General features: G+C 58.3%; 1 protein-coding gene across 15 annotated transcripts in view; it reads left to right on the top strand.

The window, feature by feature from the left end:
• The window catches only part of MACF1 (microtubule actin crosslinking factor 1), a 145,181-nt gene that overhangs the window by 11,969 nt on the left and 112,811 nt on the right, over positions 1 to 20,401 (top strand). For 12 of the 15 annotated variants that reach the window (XM_063418751.1, XM_063418753.1, XM_063418752.1 and 9 more), the window contains exon 2: positions 19,848 to 19,909. In XM_063418751.1, coding sequence (XP_063274821.1) covers positions 19,848 to 19,909 — 62 coding nt within the window. Of the gene's footprint in view, positions 1 to 2,913; positions 2,981 to 13,872; positions 14,225 to 19,847; positions 19,910 to 20,401 lie in introns of those variants that run through there. The other 3 variants (XM_063418749.1, XM_063418745.1, XM_063418748.1) reach the window with 2 other exon arrangements.

Genomic DNA, 20,401 nt, shown 5'->3' with positions numbered 1-20,401 from the left:
CCAGGGTGGTGACAGTGCAGCCTTAGGGCTGCCCCTAAATAAATCCTAAATAAATCCCTAAATAAATCCTAAATAAATCCCTAAATAAATCCTGCACCCCAGGATCACACCTCCATTCCCTGGCCTGGCTTGAGCAGCCCCATCCCCACCCCTGGGGTGTCCCAGCGTCCCCCCAGCCCCGCGGTGACAGCGGTGGGGACAGCCAGGGGTGGCACGGGAGCTGCTCTCAGTGCAGGCGCCTCCAGACGCTGCTGCCCATGGAGATATTTCATCCTGGCCGGCTGTTTGGGATGCCTCTCGTTCCTGCTGGGAGGGCAGTTGCTGTGCTGGGAGAACTGGGATTCTTGGATGTTTCGGGAGCTGGGGGCTCCCCTGACTCTCCCCACTCGATCTGGGTGTGCTGATCGAGCCAGCTGCAGCGATCCTCCCTCCTCCAGGAATTCCTGGCGTTCCCTGCAGAGGGGAGAAGGAGCTGGGATGTTTGGGGATGGGATCTGGTGGCGTCAGACCCGCTCTCCATTAACCCCCTCGGGACTGGAGGAGGGAATGGCCTTTGTCCCCATCCAGGCAGGGTTTTGGGGGGTTCCAGGCTGAACTCCCTGCATCTCCCTCCTGCTGCTGGGATTTTGGAGCAGCTGCCTGCTTGTCGTGTCCAGTGGCCATCCTGGTGGGGTCTGGTCTCTCCCCTTTGCTGGGAAGGAGAGGATGGAGATAAACAAGGTGGGATCTCACTGTCCCCCCGTGATGGGTTCAGCTCCCTGCGCCTCTTTGAAGGGGAAGGACCTGATGTCCCCTCATGTCCCTTCCATGGGGCTGTCCCTTTGTTCCCACAGCCCCTTTGTCAGCAAGGATCAAGATTTTCATTTGTTCCCCCTCTTTTTTTTTTTTGCTTCCTTTAGAGGAAAATTCCATTGTGCTATTTTTAGTGGTGACAACTTGGCTTCTCACACCAACTTTCATTCTGCTGCCGGCGCTGCCGCGGGGCTCGGAGGGGATGGATGGCTGGGAATGGCCCAGGGATGCACCAGGAACCTCCAGCTCCCAATTCCAGGCTCTCCATATGCCCCTCCTTGGTGGCTGGATCAGCTCCTGGATCAGCTCCTGGATCAGCTCCTGGAGCAGCTCCTGGAGCAGCTCCTGGAGCAGCTCCTGGATCAGCTCCTGGAGCAGCTCCTGGAGCAGCTCCTGGATCAGCTCCTGGAGCAGCTCCTGGATCAGCTCTGGAGCAGCTCCTGGATCAGCTCCTGGAGCAGCTCCTGGAGCAGCTCCTGGAGCAGCTCCTGGATCAGCTCCTTGCTGGGATGAACGATACCACCTCCATCCCTCCCGAGCCCCGGGGTGCAGAGGGTGCTGGGGTAATCAGAGTGAGGAGAAGGCACCTCCCCACCTGCCCCTCTTTCCAACTGGGAGCTCCCTGAGGGATTTTTGGCTCCCTGCTTCCCAGCTGTCAGGGGCACAAGCAGCAACTGGCCTGCTGGGTTTGGTGCAAAGTGATACCCCCGGTGTGTGTCTGTCCCTGGAGAAGCGTCCGTCTGTCCTGGAGCTGTGGAGGAGGTGGGCACGGGGTTGCTTCCATGAGTGCTGTGGTTTTATTAATATTTTTATGGATAATTTGCTGTGGGATGCATCTCAGTACACAGTGAAGGAGCCAGGGATTGATGTGCCTGTGGATGAGGGGAATCTTCTCACTACCCTGAGTTTCAGGGAGCTTCCCCTCTGGATTTTGGGGGGAGATTTGGCTCCTGCAGCACATCCTTGCTCTGTTCCTTTCCCCTTCCTCTGGCAAAGCTCAAATGCTGTGTGGGAGCCCGGGCAGGATGATCCTGCACCGTGTGGTGGGTCTTGCTCAACCTGCTGGGATCTTTCCAGAGAGGGAGTGAGGAAAGCAGGATCTACCTCTGTGACAGCACATTTCAACACTGCTAAGATGATTATATTATTATAATTATCGTTGTCATTATTGTTTTTATTATTTGATTTAACAGAAGTGCTGGTCCATGCGCAGTGGACACCAATCCTGCTGAAGGGCAGCAAGGAGCGGGTCAGGCCCTTGCATCCCCTTAGGTCACTCCGGGCTGGTTCCTGCTGCCAAAAATTCCTTTAAAACCAGCAAATCTCCTTTTCAGCTTTGTGAGCGCCTCGCAGCCGGGGCGAGGTGAACATGTGGCGGTGTCGGGGGGCAGAGACCGGAGGGATCTGCTCCCCATCTGCTCCTGGCTCTCACCTGGCCCGTTTTTCCAACATTTTGTGGCCCTTTTCTGATGCCTTCTCCCTGGTGCCAGTCACCAGCGTGGCTTTTCCCACAAGGATGGGAACCCATCTGCATTTTCCTCATCCCCTGCCTGCCAGCCTGAAATCCCACTGTGTTGGGAAGGATGTAGGAAGTAATGTTCTTTATTGAATCAATGGACACAGTAAAGAAAAAAAACACATTCCTAATCATATCAATAAATTTAATGAAAAACACAGGCACTAAACACTGCCTGTTATGATTCTGTGACATTTTTGCTCTGGAGATTCATCAGCTCCTAATGCTGACATTCTGAGGTATTAATGGCACTTCATGGCACCTCTCCCAAAATCTGATTTTACTTGTGATTCCTAACTCCTTCACCACTGGTTTTTTTTTTTCCCTTCCCCTCCCAACTCCCCTCCTTGCTGGAAATATCCCCAGGACATACAATCTCTGAAAGCTGCTGAGGGCTGGGCTGGGGGATGCCGAGGGGGCCACAGGGCAGTTGCTGCTGGGCTCATTTGCACAAAAGGGGGGTGGCCTCAGCCCTGGGAGGCTTTCATGTGCTTCATCAAATAAGGAAACGCTGCCAGTGGTCAAAGGGCGGCCGAGAGGAGTCCAGTGGGAATGCTGAGCCAGGGACAGTGGCTGGAGCCCGTGGCAGCCCCGATGCCGCCCAGCTGAGAGGGTGGAAAATGAACCTGGAGAAGTACAAGAAGTTCCTGGACGGGCTCGGAGCCCTCAGAGGTATTTGTGCGGCACGGCGGGGACAGGCTGAGCTGCTGGGTGCCACCATCTGTCACCCATGGAGCTGCTGGCTTCCCTGGAGAGGAGCTGCTTCCACCGCCCCGCTTCCCTTCCGTCTTTTGTCCTCTCCTTGCGTTTGGAGCTGGGCACAAAGGAGCGCCCAGCCCCTGCCAGCAGCTCAGGGAGCCCAGGGAAGCTGCTTGGGAAATAACAACTGGGGAAAAAAAAAAGGAATTGAGCTGCAATTCCTGCTCCAGGGGACGGCAGGCTGCTGTCCCCGCGGGATGAGGGTGTTTTCGCCGCGTGGCACCCGAGTGCAGATTGCTGTTTTCCCACTTCTTTTCTTTCTAAAGCTCTTTCCCAGTGCTCTGCCCTCTCCTGCCTCTCGGGCTGTCCCTGGAGAGCCAGCTGGGACACCCGATCGTGCTGGGCTGGCCCCTGGCAGGTGGCTGGAGGCAGGCAGGCGTTGTCCCACTGTCACAGGCAGCGAGCCGGGGCCGTGGGACAGCAGCTCGGCTTACCTGGTGCTCTGGGAATGCTTTCTCTGCCCTTTCTTTCCCTATTTTTTATCCTCCCTGCTGTCAGAGGAGCTTTTTTCCTCTGGAATTCCCAGCCAGCCTCATCCTGCTGCAGGGCTTCTCTTGCTAGAAGGAGAGGAGAGGAAAACAGAAGGCACCTGGAATGCCATCGCCTGTCACCCAACAATGCTGTCATTGACTCGCCCCTTTTACAGCAAGGCCTGGGCTTTACCAGCTGATCCCATTGTATAACAAAGGTGAATCAATTCCATGTTTAATTTAGCAGGGAGCCAAGGGAGTTGTCACCAGCGGGCTGGCAGTGTCCCCACCCTCCCGTGCCGCTGCGAAGGGTTAATCCCACAGCTCTGTGCTGACAGCTGCCCTGAGTTATCGAGTCTGGGAGGAATATAATTCACTTTCTTATGCTGCCGTGGTGTCCATCATAAATTTTTCCTGTGCCTCGCTGCAGCTGGCCCTGGGAATCACTGAGAAAGGAGCCCTGAGTCGCTTGGTGTGCTGGGGCTGGTGGCCAGCTCTGCCTGCTCCATCTCCAGCCCCTTGGCAGCCGGAGCAGGGCTGGGTGCTGGGTTTGGGTGCTGGGTTTGGGTGCTGGGTTTGGGTGCTATTGAGCTCTTTTATATATTCTGGGGCTGCTGAAGGTTTCCCGTGGCGTTTTCCAGCCCCGTCTCCAGCTGCATTCCCGTCCTGCCCGCGCGAGCGAGGCGCGGGGAGCCAAGATGACATTATTAATTGTGTTTACAAGGTGACTGCTTGCAGGAGCTGAGCTGGCAGCCTTCCCCTCTCCAGGTGCTGCCCAGAGCCCTGCCGGGAGCGCTGGCTCCCGTGCTGGCTCCCACATCCCGGAGCTCCCGGCGCTTTCCGCTCCCGCGAGCCCGGAACAAGGATGTGGAAACGCGGGTGGCACGTCCCCGAGAAGCCAAATTTGGGGGTTTTGGTCTGTTTTGCTGCCCCTAGACCCAGTGATGCTGACTCTGTCTGTCACCAGCTGTGTTTACCACAGCCCTTTGTGGCTTTAATTCAGGGGGTGTGGGCAGGGAAGGGGTGGAGGCTGGAGGTGTCCAAAGCCAGGTTGGACTCAGAGCTGGTCTGGTGGAAGGTGTTCCTGCCCATGGGGGTGAAATGGCCTTTAAGGTCCCTTCCAACCAAACCAGGCTGGCAATTTCTGTGCTTGGAGGAGCTGCTTGAGCCAGCACAGTTTGAGCTGAGTGAGTTTTCACGCTGCTGGGAGCCTTCCCTGTGCATCCAGGCACAAAAGGGGTGTCCACAGGGAATGGTTGGCTCTGTGGTGCTCACTGCCCTGGGGATGCTGTGCTGTGCATCCTGCTGTCACTGTTTGGCATTGCCATGGATCTAAGTGTGCTCCCAGCACGGAAAACAGCCAGCCCAGCCTGCCCTTGAGCTGCAGGGCTGACCAGAGCTGGAGGAAAACAAGGTTTTATTGCTGGAGAGGTTTCTTTTCCCTTCTCCCCCCTCATCTCTATTCATCTCCCCGGGGAGGTGGAGGCAGCAGCGGATATTGGAGCTGGGAGTGTTTCATATGTAAATGCTCGTGTGTGTAAGTCCAGGCCCCTGACCCCCGGCTCGGTGCCAGCATCCATCCCTGTCAGCCCTCCAAGGGGCTTGGAGAGCATCCCAGTGCCCCCCAGCTGGGCTGGGGCTGGGGGGCCCTGCCAGGTCCCTGTCTCCATGCCGGGGACAAAGGATGCTGCTCCGGGAGCGACCCTGCCCTGGTGGGTGTGGGGTCACCCGGACTTTCCACACAGTTTCCATCTTGAGTTTCCCGGGGCAGCGTCGGTCACGGCCCCGAGATGACCAGATCCTTTGGGCTTGGCTGAGGAAACCCATCAGATTACAAATTTATTGCTGGGTTAATTTTACCAGCAAGCACGAGGCCGGCTGGTTTCGCTTTCTGAGGAGTTTTGTTGTTTACTTGGCAGCCGGCTCGAACCTGGCGTCTCCTCGGCCCTGTCCGTGCATTTCCAGCTAATCTGGCTCCATCTGACCTTGGAGCTGCTGTGTGCTTTCCCCAGGGGAACCGAGCTCAGATTTTCCCCTGTGACCAAGGAGTGGGTCCACGCTTGTTCCTGTCACCTCACCACGGCACACGTGCCTGCAGTGAGGAACTCCACGTCTCTGCTGAGTTTGTGCTGTTAAAAAGGAGGGATTTGAGTGGCTCTGCTGCCTGAGGGAGGCAGGAGCAGCATCCTACCCTGCTGTGTGCCACAGTGCTGGAGTGGTGCCACAGCCTGTCCCCTTGTCACTGTTTGCTTTCGTCCCATGGTGTGGTGGCTTCCCCGAGGAGCAGCCGGGGCCGCCCAAGGTGGCCGGGTGTGATAAGAGACCCAGGGCCAACATCTTCCCTGGCTGTCCTGGGTGGAGGCCCTGGGGAGCTTTTGCTCTGCCAGCCCCGTGTCCCTGTGTGCAGGAGGATGGCGCTGGTGTCTCCTGGGACAGGGGAGGGGACACTTTTCCAGCACGGCCACCCGGCGAGGTGTCCCCTGGGCAGCAGGGACACTCCCGGGCTGTGCCCTCACTGGGGATCTCTGTTGATTTACAGCTTTCCCACCACGGCTTTGTGGTGCCAGGGATGGTTTTAGCCCCACAAAGGTCCGGCTCAGCCCTGCTGAGGGAATCTGCTGGGCTCGGGCCAGGCTGGAGGGGTCCGGCAGATCTGGAGCTTGAACGGAGCGGCCGGAGCAGTGTTAGCAACTGGATTATTTCATTTGCTTTTTAACAGGGATTAAGTTTCTCTGCAGGAGAGCAGGTCTCTAGGGAACAGAGGTTTTGGGCTCCTGCCTCCCCCTTTTTTTTTTTTTAATCCTACATTTCTCTGTGCTGCTGCACGCCAAGGCCAACTGGCCGGGAGCTGGCGGGAGCAGCTGGGATGAAGCATCACTTCAGGGCACAGCACCCTGGAGGGGTGATTGAGCTTGGAAGGACCAGGACCAGGTCCTGGGTGCTGTGAGGAGGCAGCTGAGGGTGCCCTGCTTCTCCAGAGGCGGGGTGCTGGGGCTGGCTGGCAGGACAAGCCGCCGCTCCTTCGCCCGCCTCCCGCCCGGCGCTAATCAGGTTTCACACTGCTTAGTTTGGGACATCTAATGAGATCAGGGCTCAAGGTTGCTGCCTGCCCTCCATCTGCAGAGGAAAAGGAGGGAATCGCCTGCTTCCTTCTCTTTGACCTCCATTTCTCAGAGGAGGCTTTGCACATTTCCAGCTCCGCCGCCGCCGTCCTCGCGTTCGCAGCCTGGCGAGGGTGGGGAGACCCTGAGCTGCTTTTCGGGGGGCTGAAGGCAGCAAAAAGAGGGGACCCACAACTTCCTGACAGCACCTTGGGCATTGACCCCTCTGTGCTTTATTTGTGGGGAGCAGGACGAGGCCATCAGGGCTGGTGACCATACCCAGGGGACAGCCCAGCCCTGACCCCCGTGGCCCTGACACCCCCATTGTGTGGGGCCTGAGCAAACACAGCACCCCCAAACAAAGCGCAGCCAGTTCCCACTAGCCCAACATTTCCCTCTTTCCCCCGCTGCCAAGCAGCCTCTGGTTGGCGTTGGAATAACGAGCCTCTCTGCCGAGACACCGGCTCTTTTGTTAGCTGCTAGAAAAGGAGTTTTGATGCCGGCCATCCCTCCGCCCCCCGGCTTTCCTGCTCCCTAAGCCGCCGCTGTGGGAAGTGCAAAGCTTGGACTTGAACTGCCGGGGATGATCCCGGGGCCGTGGCTCCCATCAGGCTCCCCACAGGGCTTGGCGAGCCCTGAGCAGCCTCACCACAGCGGGGCCTGGCTCCTCCAAGAGGGGCTAGGGCCTGAGACCTCCTTTGGAGCATTTTTCCAGCGTTGGGGGCATTTTTCCAGCGTTTGGGGCATTTTTCCAGCATTTGGGGCATTCCTGGTGCTTGGCTCCTGTGCAGGCGCTGGGAGCGGGTGCAGGATTTGGGATTTGGGGTTTGGTTCCTCTCTGGCGTGGGGCTTTTGCCATCCCCTCTGTTGGGTTTTCCAGCACATCTCCTGGTGGGGGGGTTTTGTTGGTGACTTGTTTTTCCATGGCTTTTCTCCCTCCCCTGCCGGGGTGTGCTGGGAATTCCGGAGCGGGTGTTTACCCAGGCTCCGTGGAGGTGTGCGGCGTTGTCCCCGTGGCCGGAGGGGCAGGGAGGGACCCGGAGATGCCATCGCCTTCCTCCTCCTCCCCCTGCCTGGGAAAGAAGCCACCTTCTCGTGTCAGCACAGGCCCCTGGGAAGGCGTGCAGACGTGTGTGTCCTCTTGCACGTGGGCGTGCGAGCAAGCCTCCCTCTGCCCAGGGCTGCTGCTGCTCCCTCCCGAGGGGCCCGTGGTGTTTTCTGCGCCGTTCCCTTCCCTGTGCATCCTCATCCTCCTCACCTGCAGCACCGCCTTCACCTTTTCCCTCTCACCCAGGATGGCTCCAAGCTCTCTGTGCAGCTTTTTTCTGTGCCTCCAGTGCCCCGTTCCCTCCTGCCCTCCCCAGGCAGGACGATGCCACCGAGTCCGTGCCAGCTCCGCGGGGTTCGGTGCTTTCCGGGGCTGTGTGAATTTGGTGGCATCACTCAACGAGCAGGCGCTGCCAGCGTCCTCGGAGGGGTGACGAGCCACGGGGAGGCTTCCCAGAAGCGGGAAGGGATGAAATAATGCCCGAGCTGCTGCGTCAGCAGGATCCCGGCAGCCTTGGGGAGGGTGGATGGAGGGAGGTTTGTCATGCTGGGAAAGCAGCGATGAGATCACTCCCCCCGAAGCGTGACGCTGCTCCCGGGCTGCAGGGAGAGTTCCAAAGGCCGGAATGAGATGTGTCCTGGCTGGAATTGTGTGTGCACGTGGGCAAGGAGCTGCTGGGGTCCGTGTCAGGGGGCTGGGGTCACTCCGGGGGACGTGGCAGGGGTGGGGACCCTGCCTGCACGGCAAGGGCTGTTGGCTGTGGGTGCCCCTGGGAAAGGTGCTGAATCTGGGACACCAAAAAGGGAGCCCCAGCAAGGAAAGGAAGGTGATGCCCTGGGAATGCTGTTCCTGCAGGAGATGTGGGAGCCTCTCCTGATGCTGCTGTGTAGGGAACGGTCTCTTCCTGAGTTATTTGTGAGATTCTCAAGGCTCTGGGTTCTCCTGTTGGCTCTGTCCATCTCATTCCCTTTGGACGGCCCCCGTTGGGATGTCACATTCCCACAGACCCCATAACTGCTGCTGTGCTGGGGGATTTGCCCTCCAGCCCGGCAGCAGGAGCTCATGCTGCTGGGGAATGATTAAGTCATGAGCAGGTGGCTGTCCAGCTCAGCTGTTTGCCTTTGCAGGATGAAAGCCACAGGAATGATGTTTGCTTCCAGCCCTGCCTGGAACCTTCTTGTCCCTGCCCTCCACCTCTATCCCACAGCAAGGTGGTCCTGGGCTGCTTTCCCACGTCCCCCCCGAGGCAGCACTGTCAGCCCTGCTGTGGGAAGGGAAGTCTTGTCTTTTTTTAAAGATATTATTCTAATTGTGGTGCCCAGACGTCTGCTGGAAGAGGGAACATCTCCATTCTTATCACCAGAGCTTCCTTCTGCTCAGTTCCCATTTTACCACTGATGGTGCCTGGGGAGGGTTCTGAGGTTCCCTCCCAGCCCCTTCCCTCTCTCCTCATTTTGCTGACCTTTGGAAGCTCCTCTGTGAGAGATTTGCAGGCAAATATTGATTTGTGCTGCCCTCACGGTGCAGAACAGGCCCCCAGCCCTGGGTGGGATGGAGCTGCTCTGGTTATTCCAGAATATGAATCCCAACTCGAGCTCCCACTATTCCTATGCAAATGGGGAGCAAGGAAGGGATACTCAGAGCCAAACCCCTGTTTGCACAAACCCCTGTGTTTGGGACGTTGATTTTCCAGCGCCACAAGAGCGTTGCTGGCCGGGAGTTCCCCTATTCCCAATTTTGGCACTGCTGGAGTTGGGTGATGATGCCCCAGGGACCCCGGGGGCTTCTCCCCGTCCCTCCCAGCAGGAATGCGGCCACGTGGGGATGATGAAAGCCAGAAGGAAATGTTGAAGGCAGGGAATGTGCCCGCCGTGCCAGCAGCCGGCTGGCGAGGGGAGCTGTGCCCGCACACGCCGGGGCGGTGATTCACCGGCAGCAGGAGGGCACCGGGAGCTGGAGCAGCGTCGGGAGCTGTGACCCGCCTCGTTTCCACCTTGTTTTTAATAGCCTGGATCAGAAGAAAACGTCATCTTTGTTCTGGCTTTCCTTTCCCAAGGCTGCTGGCGCCGCGGGCAGGGTGGAGCGGGGCTCCGCACCCCGCCGGGGCGCTGCCCGTGCTTGCCCCGGTGCCCTGGCACGTGCGGGAGCGCTCGGCAGATGCGTCTTGCTGAGCTGTCTGTCTGTCTGTCTGTCTGTCCGCAGCTGCCTTTGCTGTGGTTTGCCGGGAGGGTGTGATCCGAGGGGGGATGATCTCAGCTGGGCGCTGCAGTGGGGCAGGTGCTCCGTGCCCTGGCCGAGGGTTGGGAGCGGTGTTTGTGCCAGCCCTGTGCCCCCACCCAGCCCCTGTGGAAGCCCAGACAGACTCCTCGACCCACCCCAGAGCAGGGCCTGCCCCTGGGTGATGCTGTCTTTGATTTACCAGGGCATCCCTGATCCAAAACCTGCACTCTCCTTCCCCTCCTGGTTGATTTTCAGCCTCTGCCGTTATCCACTGAGATTTGCTCCTAAAGCTCCCAGAAAGGAGGAAAAAAACAACAGAAAGGGGAAAAGCTTTGCTGAGGAAGCACGGCAGGAAACCTGGCTCCTGTGCTGCAGTCACAAGTTTGTGTGTGCTCAGCACTGCTCCTGGCCAGGCCCTTTAGCTGCTGTGGGGACTGGAGTGCCCCCTGGGCAGGGCAGGGTGACCCTGTTGACCCTTTGGGGGGCACAGAAACCCTCCAGGGCACTCCCAGCTGCTGCCATGCCCAGTTTTTCCCACTGTGGGCAATGGAGGGGCTCGGCTGGGGGGCACTGGGTGCCCACCCAGTGCAGGCAGACCCCCAGAGCCGTGCTTCACCCCAACTCAGGGCTGCGAGCTGCCACCTCCGGCTGTGCCCGCAGCCATGCCCGCTCCAGCGTTTCCACAGTGCCACCTGGCTGCCACCTCTCGGGGCTGGCACACGCAGCTCAGGGACTTTTTGCTGCCTTCCACGAGGCCACAGCACCCGGGGGTGATGAAGCAGCACCCCGGTGGGTTTGCCCACACCGGTGCCAGGGTGCCTCGGTGCCCTGAGCGGCGCCGGGGACGCGGGGGCTGTGCCCGGCTCCCGTGTGACGCTGCCCGGCTGCTCCTCCGGTCATATAAGGAGATGCCGGAGCCGGGAGCTGAGCCGGGAGCTGATCTCTGTCGCCTGAGCATTACTCACGGGGGAGGCACATGGAGGGGGGAGGAACGGCCCGGGACACCCAAAGCTTGGCGTGACTCAGCTCCGGGGGAGAGCGGGGCTGGAGCCAGGGGGGTTCGGCATCCGCACCCCCCCAGGCTGCCCCACGGGGTACCCTAAACCCAGCTGGGGTACCCTAAACCCAGCTGGGGTGATGCAAAATGCTGCCCGGGGCACCTTGTGAAATAAAGGGGTGCCCTGCAAGGTGGGGACCCCTCCCTTGGGAGGGCAGGGCCTCTCCGCTCCCCAAATTCCTGCGCGGGCGGGAGATGTGTCCTCTCCCCACCCCTTTCCTTTCCGGGCAAAGCTGTCTTGCAAGGAACTAAAAATGAGCTGTGTTTGTGTTTTGGGTGCTCAGGGTGGTTTCCATGGCAGGGAGGGGGTGGGGAGTGGAGGCTGGTGGCTGCATCCGGGGCTGGGTGGTCCCCTGAGCCCGGCAGAGTCACCCCAAAACCCAGCGTTGGATCAGCCACCTCCTTCCTGCCCCATCAGTGGGAAAGGGGAAGAGGGGTGATGGTGTTAAACTGAGCTGGATGAGTTTGGCATCTCAGGAATCCCCAGGCTGCCCTGATGCAGCAGAGGGATGTATTGATATAAATGTACATTTATATAAATATATTCAAAAGTTGGGCTTGGTGATCCTTGTGGGTCTTTCCCAAGTCAGGGCATTCTACGATTCCATTAAATTATATGTATAAATAGAAATAAAAACATATATTTACACACGATTATATATATTTTAAGAACTTCTTTCACCCAAAGCCTCCTCCAGCTGGAGCAGCTGGCAGCGCTCAGTGCATTTTATATTTTATCATCCCCTCATGCAGGAAACACCCGGGAAGCCCAAGAGCAGCTGAGCCCCCGTGGTTGCATCAGGGGTGAGGGGATGTGGGAAACCAGCTCCTGCTTCCTTTTCCTTTCCTCCTGCTTCCTGCACCTTTTTCCACTGCTCCATCACTCCTCTGCCTTGCAGGAGCCTTTTTGCCCCTCTCAGGCTGGACCACGGGCCCATTTATGGTGGCCTCGTGCCTGCCTCGTGGTGGGTCATTCCTCCTGCAGCTTTAACAGAAAGCAGACGTCTCTGGAGGAGAACTATGCCAGGATATTTTTCATCCAGGCAGGGATGGAGCTCTGGAGAATATATTACAACAGCGCCGAGCCCCGGGGTGATTCTGTATTTTTTTATCACCGTTTTGTTGTCCCAAAGGATGTGGGGGCTGCAGGAACCCCAGGGAATGATGCAGTTGTAGGATCATGGGATGGTTGGGTGGAAGGGGCCTTAAAGATCATCTCATTCCATCCCCTCTGCCTGCAAGGACACCTCCCACCATCCCAGGGGTGCTCCAAGCCCTGTCCAGCCTGGCCTAGGACATTTCCAGGGATCCAGGGGCAGCCACGGCTTCTCCAGGCAAACTGTGGCAGGTTTTGGAATGTTTCAGGCGATGTTTGGGTCTGTCAGGTTTTGCTTGATACGGTTTTCTTGGTGTGCTTGATTAGCTGGTGGCTGAGTTGGGTTTGCTCAGGGTTATAAATATAAAATATTTATATATATTATTTATTTATTTATTTATATTATTTATATATAAAATATAAAAATAAATATAAATATATAAATATACAATTTATATAAAAATATAAATGTCTGTTTGCACCTGGATGAAACCGTGGGCCTCATGGGGTTTCCCAAATGTGGGGCAGGAGTTGTGGGATGGCATCTGGCCCTGCATCAGCTGCATCTCCTGGTCGGTAGATCCAAATCCAGGATTCCTGCCTCTCTCACCAGTAAATCCCAATCCAGGATTCCTGCTTCTCCCACCGGTAAATCCCAATCCAGGATTCCTGCCTCTCCCACCGGTAAATCCCAATCCAGGATTCCTGCCTCTCTCACCGGTAAATCCCAATCCAGGCCGATGCTCTGCAGGTCTCTGTGCCACCCTCACCTCAACAACTCCCCCGAGCCCCGGCAGAACAACCCCCTCTTGTCTGAGCCCTGGGGAGAGGGCAAGGGCGAAAAACGAGCCTTTAATTCTCTATGCAAGAGGCAGTTTCTCCCTCTGAGCTGGCAGGGGGGATGTGAGGGGCTGTGAGATCAATCCGGGCTTTGTGGGAGCCTCCCCAGGGTTTTTTTTCCTGCGGTTAAACGGCGCAGGGGCCGGGCAGGCACCGGCTGCTCTCGCTTTCCTTTCCCCGCTTTGCCGTGCCTGGCACCGCCGGCAGCGGAAGCGTTTCCGAAAAAAACCTGAAAATCTGAGTAAAAAGAGCTGAAACTCTGAGAAAAAAGAGATGAAACTGAGTAAAAAGAGTTGAAACTCTCTAGGCTGCAAAGTCTGCCGTGCTGAGGGCAAGCGGGACACCCAGCCACGGGGAGGGTGGGGGGCTGCACGAACCTCTGCTCTTAGAGCATCTTTTGGGGCGTTTCCTCATGGCAGGGGGTGTTCTTTCTTTATTCAGAGCATCCGGGGAGGGTGATGGGGATGTGCTTGTGGTCCTCGACTCCCAGAAGCTCAAATTTTGTCACCGTTGCTTTCACCCTCCTGCCGGGCAGAGTTTCCTGCGGGCTGGCTCCAGCCCAAGTAGCCCGGGAGCCCCTGGAAGTGCTGGATCCGTGTCCCTGGATCCCGGCTGGATCCGTGTCCCTCCATCCCGGCTGGATCCGTGTCCCTCCATCCCGGCTGGATCCGTGTCCCTCCATCCCGGCTGGATCCGTGTCCCTCCATCCCGGCTGCGCTTGGCATCCCTGGCAGGGGACGCTGCTGGCTGTCACCCACCGCGGGGAGGGGACAGCTGAGGGTCTGTGCCTGTCCCCAGCCCCCCGTGAGGACGGGGACATCGCGGCAGTGCCGATGTCCCCCCGGCTGCGGCTCCCTTGCAGCGGGGCTGGGAATGGATATGGAGGAGATGACGTCTCCTCCCCACCAAGCGGGGAAGGGAGCGGGGGGAGGACCACGACGAAGTTTGGCCGCGAGAACTCCGAGGAAAGATGTTTGAGGCGGCCTGACGCTCGCTTTTCTCCCTTTACCCGCCCCCTCTTGGAGCTCCCAAATCTCCCTGTCCCAGCGGCGCTGGCTGTCCCCAGCCCTGCCAGCCCCGCAGGACACAGGCAGGAATTTTGGAAGTTTCTCCAGCCAGCGGCTCAGCCGCCATCCCCTCACCCTCCCCGGCGATGCCGGGCTCCAGCAGGAGGAGGAGAACGGGAGCCAGGCTCGGGATAAAGGGCCGGGAGTAGGAGGCGATGCCGCTTTCGGAGGGCTCCTATCTGCCCCCCGCCGCCTTTGTGCTGAGCCACGTCCTGGGCATCGCGGGCGTGCTGTACTGGAGGAGCCGCAGCAGGGAAGGTACGGGGGGCTCCGGAGGGCAGGCAGCGCTAAAATGGCCGGCACGAGCAGGGCACCGATTGTTTTCCTTCCCCGGGAGCCGGGACAGCGGCGGCGACAGCGACAGACGCGACAGTGGGGAGGAGGGAGGACGACACGGGGAACTCTCGGTGGGGAGGTTTGAGCGCCTAAATTTGGCCTCGCCGCCCATTCCCGGCCCGTGCGGGGCTGGGGGCGGCTGGGATGAGGGGGGGTCTGAGGCTGCTTTTTGTCTGGCACGGTCCCACCACGCGTGGCTGGGGTTCTCCCCCCGTGTCGCTCCCACCGCCCGCCGTGACAGCGGTGTCCCCGTCACCCCCCGGTACCGGCAGGACGCGGCCCCGGGAGATCCTCCTGGAGCTGGCACGGCCTCGCCAGGCAGCCGGGGCTGACCCTGCCTCAGTTTCCCAAAATAGGGCTGGCACATGACGGCCCAAGGAGGGCAAGGATTCATTACAGGGCTGTGGGATAGCTCCGGGCCCCAGCTGAGGTCTCGGTAACTCCTGCTCCGTCCCGACCTCTCCCCTCTTGGGATTTGTTTGTTTTGATTCCTCGCTCTTTCTTTCCAGCCGCGCTTGTTCTCGCCTGTGCCTCCGCATGGGGCCCTTTCCCCGCGTCCATGACCGATTCCCTCTTTTCTTTCCCTTTTTCCATGCGAAGGGGCGGGACCTTTCCCTGGATGCTGCTTTGGGATCCGCTCCTTCCTCTCTCCCTCGGAGCCGCTGGGAGGAGGGAGCTGAAAGGGAATTGCACAAACACGTCATGCACAACGCGCCCTGTCACCCACTAAACCCAGCCTTGCTGCAATTCCTCCTGCTGACCTGACCACTCGATTCATCCCCGTGGCTGGGCAGTGTTGTCCAGTGATTTTCTTGACTCCATTTGGGGACCTCTTGGATGCTTCCCAACTGGACTGTCTCTTCCCTGTGCTGACCTGCTGCTTCCTCCTTTTTAGAGGGATGTTTCCCCCTCCAAATCCACCCCTTTTTGAAAATAATCCTCAAGTAAGTGTTGCAAGCAGCAGGTATATTCAATATCTCTTTTCTTTCATCCAATTTTCCCAGAAAAGGGCAGTTCAAGCCCAATCCTGGAAGGCCAGGATCATTTTGCAGCAGGTTTTTCACTCTGTGACGCTCTGCTGAGCATCTGCCCTGCTCTCCTTTGCATCACCACATCTCAGGTGTCTCCCTCATTAAATATGCGGCTGTTGGATCCTTTTCCACCGCAGGTATCTCCTGTGCATTCTTCCAGGCTGAATCAGGCTCCGTTTCCTCTCCCTGGGTGAAAGGCTCTGTAAATCCTGCCCTGTTGGCTCTGTTGTCATGATGGATTATGTCAGCTCTCAAGTTGGCAGCCGGCATGTTTCAAATACCTTGTGCTCCTCAGCCTGCCAGGTTTTTTTTTGCAGATCCCCCCTCTCAAAAGTGCCGGGTTCAATAAGCCCCCTGTGCATTCTCATTCTTTGCTTGCCTTGAAGGGAAAATCTTGGGTTTCATCACTTAAATATTTGGAGTTTTGGCTTTTTTTTTTAAGTAACCAACCCCTCCTTTACCCCATGGCTGGCTCTTGTTTAATCCCACTTTCACACTGGCTTGGAGATACCCTCGAGATCTCTGCGAGATCACCCAGTGCAGTGCCCTGTGTGATGTCTCCCACGTTCCTGTGGATTTAACAGCAGGAGAAAGTTTGGGAAAGCTTCCCAACTTTATTCCAGGAGCTGGTGGGCAACACAAAACCCCCTGGTTCCCTCCCAAGGATGGGTGGAGGCCACCCCAGGGAGCACTGGGTGTCGGTGGGATGGAGGGTGCCAAGCCAGGGTTGGGGTTAGGGATGGTTCCTGGCCAGGCACCTTTTATAACAACAGGAGAAAGTTTGGGAGTTGCTTCCCAACTTTATTCCAGGAGCTGGTGGGCAACACAAAACCCCCTGGTTCCCTCCCAAGGATGGGTGGAGGCCACCCCAGGGAGCACCGGGTGTCAGTGGGATGAAGGGTGTCAAGCCAGGGTTGGGATTATGGATGGTGCCTAATAAAGGAACCTTTTATCCTGCTGGTTCCTGGGGCTGGGGCTGCCCTGTGGCAGCAGCCTGAGGCAGGAGCAGGCACACAGGGATGGAGTGTGACAGCGATGGTGGAGGAGACACCCCGGGGGGAGCAGCAGCTCCTGGCCAGACGTGTTGGGAGCTGCTGGGGACAGGCAGGCGGCCAGGACAGAGGCTGCTGCAGGCAGGCGGGAAGGGAATTGTCTGTGCAGGGCGTTGTGGTGGTGCTGGGGGGGTTCTCTGGCACCCAGCACCTCCTGTGACAATGGAAAGTGCCTGGGGATGCTGAGGTCCAGCGGGATGGGGAGTGGGAGTTTTTCTGGGTTTGGAGTGCTGGAAAGCAGCTGTGGGACAAGGACAAGGATGTGTTTCCCTGTTTCCTTTCACTAGGTGAGTTCAACAGCAGCAGAAAACCCCCAAACCTCACCTTGTGCAGCCACCTTGAGCCTCTGTGCAGGATTTGTGCTGCAGTGCCCCGGTTCCTTTGGGACCCCCATTTTTGGGGGTGCTGTGAGCTGAGCTCTGACGAGGGAGGGAATTAAACCCTCAATTAAACTAACAACTGTGTGTTCCTGCAGAGGCTCACGGCCTCTGATGATGATGTTCCCTCTCACTGCCACCAGCTTTTCTCCATGCCCCTGTGTGAGGGACCTGAGGCTCTGCAGTCCCTTTTCCTGCCACAAGCTTGTCTTTGGAGTGGGACACATTTTCCTTTTCCCCATAATCTTCCCTCTGGCCCTGCCCTACCTGCCTGCTGTGCCTCTGCTGACTGTCCCTGGCTGGTCACAGGGTGGCTTTTGGTGTTTGGGGCCAGCAAACTTCTGCTAGACCAGGGAGAGGACGAGCATCGGGGGGATTGCAACAAGTTATTTGTCAGAGTGACTCTGGAAAAGATTAGCTGGGCAGAGATAAGCTTGCAATGCCTTAATATTGTTAGTAAGCAGTAACCAACATTATTATTAGCTCAGCTGATAGCACGGGTCCGGCCTGGGGAGGTTTAATCTGGTTAGAACCCGGGAACCACCCAAAGGAGGTGAGTCAGGGTAGAAAAATCTGAGGAAAATCCCCCAATTTCTGCGGGACAGGGGATGAGGGGTCTGGTGGAGGAGCCTCTGGGCTGTGGGATGCAGCGCTGGAGGTGCCTGGCTGCCGATTGTGACATCCATCCCTCGGTCCTCCCGCGCTCCCTGCGATGCTCGGGGATCTGCTCCCACCTTCCCGAGGCACTGGCCCGGCTCCTCTCTCCCTCCAGGCCGGCAGAGGGGCTGCGGGGGGATTATATTTAGAAGAAGAGGAAGAGAGGCGGTGATAAGGAGGCCCCCGTTATCTCCCCGCGTGCCGAGCGGGGCCGCGTCCCGGCTCCAGCGCTGCGGACCCGGGGCAGGATTTGGGCAGGAGCCGCGGGCGGAGAACAGCCCGGCATTGTCCCTGCCGTCCCCAGCGCAATTAACTGGAAAACAAGGCCAGGGAAAACAAGCCAAGAGGCGGCCAGCGGGCAGTGCCCGGCTCTGCGGGGCGAGCCTGTGCCCGCACGCCGATCGCGCCGGGCTGCGGGAGCCGCGCTGGGCATCGCTTCCACCCCTCGGGCCGGGGAGAGCAGCAGCGGCTCTGCCCTTCGCTGCCGGCAGGGCAGAGCCTTCCCTTCTCCAAGCCGGCCACCGGGACCGCTGAGGGTTTTACAGAGCCCGGAGGAGCCGGGAGCGGGCGTGGCGGGGAGAGGCCGGTGGCGACGCGGCGGAGGAGGAACGGGCGCTGCCGGGGGCACCGGCGGTAGGAAGTGGCTCGGTGGGAGGAGCTGTGGTCCAGAACTCATCCGTCCACACCCGGCCGGGAGCGGCAGGTGCCGCCTCAAGACCCTTCCCCAGGTGTTGCCGCTTTGCCGGGACGCAGCGCTCGCCGGCCCGGGGCGATGGAGAGGCGGCTCCTCTCCGGGGAGAAGAGGCGGCTCAGCGCCTGCCTGGTGTGCCGGATGTGCTGCATCGGTTAGTACGCACTGCCCGGGGCTTTATCCATCCCCAGTGGACACCAGAGCTGGGAAAAGACCCCACAGCGCGGCTCTGGAGGGGTCTGGTGAAGGAAAACCCCGAGGAACACCTGGGGGTGGCACAGCTCCCCACGGTGCCAGGCGGCAGCTCCGGGGCTCCCGGGACGCAGTGCCAAGGCTGGAGCCCGGCGGGGTGGGAAGCGAGGGTGGATGTGGTTCAGCCTCCGGGTGGTTTTTGGCTCCTGGTTCCGTGCCGTGGGCTGGGGACAGAGTGGGACACGGGGAGGTGACGCCCGTGTCACCCTGTGCCACGTGTTTGCGGCGCTTTCGGATGGGGAAGCCGCGGGGTGGCTGAGGAAGAGGAAGAGCGTTGGGTGGTGCTTTCCAGGCTGCGTGGATGGGGACATCGGGAGGTTTTGCCGAGGGTCCCTGGGGCTGTGCAGGGACCCCCAGTGACCTCCCGTCCCAGGAGGGGGTTCTGGGGCTGTCCTGGGGAGCTTGGCCTAGGAGACACTGGATTTTTCTTGATTTTAACTTAAAACCAAAGCAAGGGGTGCTGCTGCCTGGTAGCCCCTGATGTCAGAGATGTGTTTGGGGTGAGCAGGGCTCGTCCTTTCCTGAAATATCCATGGGGTCCTCTGGGCTGGAGATGCAGTGCTGGGGGCCGTGTGCCATGGGTGGGTGCTGGGGATCTCTCTGTGCTCCAGGGTGATGTTGTTAAATCCTGCTGGACACAGGGCTGGCTGCCAGGCCTGCCCTGAGCCCTCCTCACTGCCTGGGGAGCTGAGTGAGACCCCCCCTTGCCCTGTGGGACCATCTCCTTTCGCCTGTTTGCCTGTTTTTTCCTCTGATATTATTTTTTCATGGAGCAAAAAGCCAGCCTAGAGCTCCTCCATCGCTGCTTGGTGTCACCACAAATCTCCCATCGTGTCCCCCCCAGGGGCTGGGACCCTCTGGGGATGGCACCCACATTGTCACCCTGTCCCAGCAGCACTCAGAGCTCCCAGTGTCCTGCCAGGGCTGAGCCGTGGGACAGAAATAAACATTAAATCCTGGCAATCCAATGAACCAAAAATACAGTGACAGAATAAGCTGCTAATTGCACGCGCTGGCGGTGCCCAGCCAGGACCTGTGATGGGACATCTGGGGGTTTATGTAACACCCTGAAACCTTCCAGGAGTGGGAAAGGGAAGGGGACACCCTCCTAAAATTGGGCAAACCCCGTTTCCCTCTCTGTGCTGCCTCCAGGGGAGGTGGGGAGGCACAGAGGGGATGAATCCCAGGGGTGCTGCCGGTCCCAGTCATCCACGCTGCTTTAATATTAAATTAAATATCTGTTAAATATCCTTATTCTCCCCAAAAAAACCCCGGTGTGTTTTCATTCTGACTCTCATTTCCCTGCCCAGGGGGGCGTGCTGGAGCCTCCTGAGTGGCCCCATCCCCTGAATAAGCTGCCTCTGTTCCCTGGGATCCGTGCTGGCACCGCCGGCGATCCCTCTGTCTCTTCCCGTCATTTCAAAGTCGTTTGAGTTTCTGCATGAGAACCACTGACCAAGAGCTGCCTTTGTCTCCTTTTGACAGATGAACGGGACAGAGTCCAAAAGAAAACCTTCACTAAATGGGTCAATAAACACTTGATGAAGGTAAGAGTCACGGATTTTGTTATAAAGCCACTGAAATGACCGTCTCTGTGTCTGTCGCAGCTCAGGGCTGGCAGATAAATGAGTTTTTAAGGGTTTTTAAATTTTTTGTTGTGCTAGGACTGTTTGTTTTGAGTGTTCATATGAGTCAGAGCAGAGCAGGATGTGCTGGAAATGTGCTGGAGCCTTTGGAGGGCACTGTAGCATCACCACACAGCCCTTTTATTACCTTTCTCTCCTGAGCACCTGATCCTTGCTTAAAATGAGGTTTGAGCATCCTGGGGGAAAGGAGGGGATCCAGACTGCCCCCCTCACACCCCCTGGCCAGGAAAAAGGGACATTTTTGTCCTTTGTAGGATGCTCCAGGGTGGAGACAACACCCAAAGTTTGTTAAGCAGGATTAACGTGGCACCACGAGGTGCCTCCTGCTTTTTTGCTTAATGCCAGGTGGGTTTTAATTAATTCTCCATTTGCCAAAAAAAAAAAAAAAAAGAG

The sequence above is a fragment of the Prinia subflava genome, chromosome 24 (assembly GCF_021018805.1).
Source record: "Prinia subflava isolate CZ2003 ecotype Zambia chromosome 24, Cam_Psub_1.2, whole genome shotgun sequence".
NCBI classification, from domain to species: domain Eukaryota; kingdom Metazoa; phylum Chordata; class Aves; order Passeriformes; family Cisticolidae; genus Prinia; species Prinia subflava.
The sequence above is the reverse complement of the archived record's forward strand: the minus strand, read 5'-3'. Positions and strand labels throughout refer to the sequence as shown.